The sequence below is a fragment of the Camellia sinensis genome, chromosome 9 (assembly GCF_055761805.1).
Source record: "Camellia sinensis isolate YWXY chromosome 9, ASM5576180v1, whole genome shotgun sequence".
Taxonomy (NCBI): Eukaryota; Viridiplantae; Streptophyta; class Magnoliopsida; order Ericales; family Theaceae; genus Camellia; species Camellia sinensis.
Genome location: NC_138969.1, coordinates 39,399,041 through 39,402,969, shown reverse-complemented (window position 1 = coordinate 39,402,969; position 3,929 = coordinate 39,399,041). Strand labels below are relative to the sequence as shown.

At 33.5% G+C, this 3,929-nt stretch overlaps 1 protein-coding gene across 1 annotated transcript; it reads right to left on the bottom strand.

The window, feature by feature from the left end:
- Positions 1-3,195: 3,195 nt before the first annotated feature.
- Positions 3,196-3,624, bottom strand: LOC114289747 (glutamate receptor 2.9-like). The gene has a single exon (XM_082888928.1). The coding sequence runs from the start codon at positions 3,622-3,624 to the stop codon at positions 3,196-3,198; it is 429 nt and encodes a 142-aa protein (XP_082745054.1).
- Positions 3,625-3,929: the final 305 nt, after the last annotated feature.

Sequence of the window (3,929 nt, the reverse complement as noted above, 5' to 3'; positions counted from 1 at the left end):
ATTTAAGGAAAATGCAGTTGATCAGTGCATATATCTGAAGGTTAGTGGGAGCAAGTTCATTATTTTGGTGCTATATGTGGATGACATTTTGTTAGCTAGTAATGACTTTGGCTTATTGCATGAAACCAAGGAATATCTCTCCAAGAACTTTAAAATGGTCGATATGGGTGAGGCAAACTATGTTATTGGCATAGAGATCTTTAGGGATCGATCTCGAGGATTGCTAGGACTATCTCAAAAAGGATATATTGATCGTGTTTTGGAGAGATTCAATATGTAGTTTTGTTCAGCCGGTGATGCACCCATCACGAAGGGTGATAAATTAAGTGAAAAACAGTGTCCAAGGAATGATTTGGAAAGAAAACAAATGAAGGACATTCTATATGCTTTGAGGCTACAAATCATGCTTTATGGTTGCGAAATTTCATCTCAGGACTTGGTGTTGTTGACTCAATTGCCAGGCCGCTGAAGATATATTGTGACAATACCGCAACAGTTTTCTTCTCTGAGAATGGAAAGTACTCTAGTGGTTCCAAACACATGGAAGTAAAGTACTTATTCGTTAGAGAAAGAGTCTAGAAACAACAAGTGTTAATTGAAAACTTAAGCACCTCTCGTATGATTGTTGATCCATTCACAAAGGGATTGCCACCAAAGACATACAAAGAGCATGTTATCAAGATGGGTCTTTTAAGCAACCCTTGATGTGTATGGTTAATCGTGAGTGCTTATTTTTTATTCGACACTATTTGCGCAATAATAATTTTGTTTTTATTTTTCCTGTTTCTAAAAGTGTGTGTACACATTAATTTGATTATTGATAAACAGGGAATGTCTTAACAAGACAAATTACAGGGGCCTTTCAGGCAAATAATTATATATTCCAATAAAGGACTGGGTTAGTGAAGGTTATCAATGGTGTAGTGCATAGAAGGAAATATAGCATAAATGTTATATAACCGCTATGACTCACATTGGTGATCTGAAGTAATCACAGTATTATAGTTTCTAATATATCTGAACTTATTGGCTATTTTTAAAATTCGTGATCACGTGTCAAAATTTTTAGTGTGGAATCCAATGAGTCAAATTTTTTTTATAAGTTGCATATTTTTTGGAAAAACTCATAATTGCATCATAATCGGCTTAATGGGCCAAGTGGGAGAATGTTGGATTTATTTTCTAGTGTGGCTCAATAGCTTACATATTTTACAAGTTTTATTTTATTTGGACTCGACAATTAGATAAAGCCAATATTATATATAAAGTTCAGTAATTAGAATTATAATATAATCATTCTTCTAAGATAAGAAGGAAACCTTGATGGATTAAGAATTCTTTTGATAGTAATTATTTGGCCCTCTTCTCTCCTTTATATAAGGATGGGTGACTCCCCTTTCATATCATAAGTATTTTCCATCACTTTAAGTTTTATAGTCATCCTAATTAAGAGAGATAGAGAGAAGAAGGTGAGCCAAGAATTAAAGGTTCAACTCTAAGGGGTATTTTCTCAACTTCTCTAATTCAATGGCTGACAAAGGTATGCTCGTTTTATTCTTGAGTTGTATTGAATTCAAGATCCTGTTAAGTTTAATTCCGCATTATTATTATGGTTACATGTATTATTAATAATTACAAATACTACTATGTATATGAAACAATTAATCCTTAATTCTAAAATTTCACAATCTTCAAATTTTCTTACTGACACATAAGGTCATCCTGTTATTACAATTTCAATTTCAAGTGATTGCGAGACTTCAAATTTTTTTTGGAATTTTCGAGGGACTCATCAACTTTGACTTCCTAGAGATCCACACATCCCGTGTGCCATCAATGGTTGGAGCTGTCCCCGGAGTTCTAGTTCCTCCATTATGGAAGTACCACGCAAACTTAACCATCTTGCTCCACAAACTCCTAATGCTCGGAGTAGTAATGTTGCCTTGGCTTGCTTGAACATGATTCTGATAATTCTTTAGTATGTGAATTAGGAAAAACATAAAACATATGGTGGAAGTGATGCCGGAGATGAGGTATAGAACCCAGAAGCTTTGAAGGTTCAAGCTATCTGTAGCAGAATTGACATTTGAACAACTACTGGAGGACACCTTAAACGACTTTTCTCGTATTTTTTTTAGATCGCCGTTCTTTGATATGGTTAGAATGGCTTTGGACACATCAATGGCTATAGGAGAGCCTTTTTGGAATGCCTACATGAATTCCAAGGATCAAAATTCTAATTCAATATGTTGTTTTTGAAAGCAAAGAAAGAGAAATATTTAAAAAATGTTTTAGCCATTTGGGTGGAAATAAATTGAATTTTTGTTCATTGGTCATTGCAATAGTATTCTCTTTCAAATCAAAGAAACTCTACATAGGCATCATAGGGAATAAAGTTTTTCCTGCAGTTGGCCTACTTGCTTATCTTTAGTGCAAATTTTATAGTATGATGAATTTCATTTGGCTAAATTATACTAATAATCTTTGAATTTGAGTAAAATTTCACTTTGGTCCATATAATTTTAATTTTATTAATTTAATCCTCACACTTTTTTATTTCATTTCAATGTGATCCCTCTAACATTTGAGATAGCAAAACAACACATGCAAAACTAGAGGGATTATAGTGAAATTCAAAAGAAACTCTAAGGACTACCAATGTAAATTATTAATTTTTCTTTCTTGTACAAGAATTGTTAAAATTCTCACGTGAGTTGCACGTGGTGTTTTTCCATCTAAAATATTGACGGTAACTAACGAATAGACCACATTGAAACGTAATTTGTAGTGCGAAAGAAATTGAGAAAGTTCACTCAAACTAGAGGAACCAATAGTGTAATTCACACAGCACCCTTGTACTTTGAACTCAGTCCTACAGACCTTTTTAATTGTTTTAGTCAATTTCTTAAATTTCGAGTCAAGTTACAATCATCATTTTGAAAAAGTGCAAGGTGTTAAGTGCAATTAATATTATAACACGGTTATTCTCTGTTAGTTTTCAAAATAACATTACACAAACTGACCACTTGTAACTTGCCTTCAAATTTGGAAAGTTAATTAAAATAATTAAAAAGTCAAGGAGTAGAGTAAAGTGCGACTGAATGTAAAACAGAAGGGTGTTAAAGTGAATTTTACCCATTTCATTTCCATGGCATTCAAAAGAGTGAGAAGAAGAGTTGCAGTGAAATTGAATACTCACAAAGCCCCATCCTCCAAATATATAGGTTGGCCCAAGACAGCATATTTGTTGCAATTTTCTCTGAGGAAAATCTTCGCATAAGGGGTTTCAAGAAAAGCTGCTGTGATATTGCCACTCTCAAACTCTCCTGGGTAATTGTATTGGGAATCAACTGGCTTGATGTTATTCTCTTTGAATCCAAGGACACTAATCAAGTAATGTTTTACAAATGAATCACCATCACAACCCACTATAGCATTGGTCCTCCTTAGAAACTCAATGTCAGTCACTGTTGGCTCTAGCCTAGAAACTGTGAGCATTGATGTGAGACTGGCCGTGTAGCTTGAAGTCACCACAAACACAACAAAAAGCCACATCGCCACCACCACTTTAGTGTAATTGCTATAAATCTTCTCTCCTGTGCAGGGACGGAACCATAATTTCATTACTAGAGGGGCCAAAAGAAAATTAATTTTTTTTACGATATACACAAAACACACATGTATGTATATATGATATATACATACAAAAAATTAAATACCATAGAAGCAATTTCTAATAGGATGAATAATTTTTTTTTTTTTTGGGATGTAAAATAGAAAAAGAATTTAAGATGGAAGAAGAATGACATATATATTTGTTATACTGTGAGTCATTTTATACACAAATATTTTCAAAATTCTATGCCAAATAATAATATTCACAGAAATAGGAGGCCATGACCTCCCATAGTCTTCTCCTAATTCTGTCC

Bases quoted from the DNA above. Each gene is read 5' to 3' on its own strand.
- LOC114289747 (XM_082888928.1), bottom strand. From the start codon at position 3,624: ATGAAATTATGGTTCCGTCCCTGCACAGGAGAGAAGATTTATAGCAAT.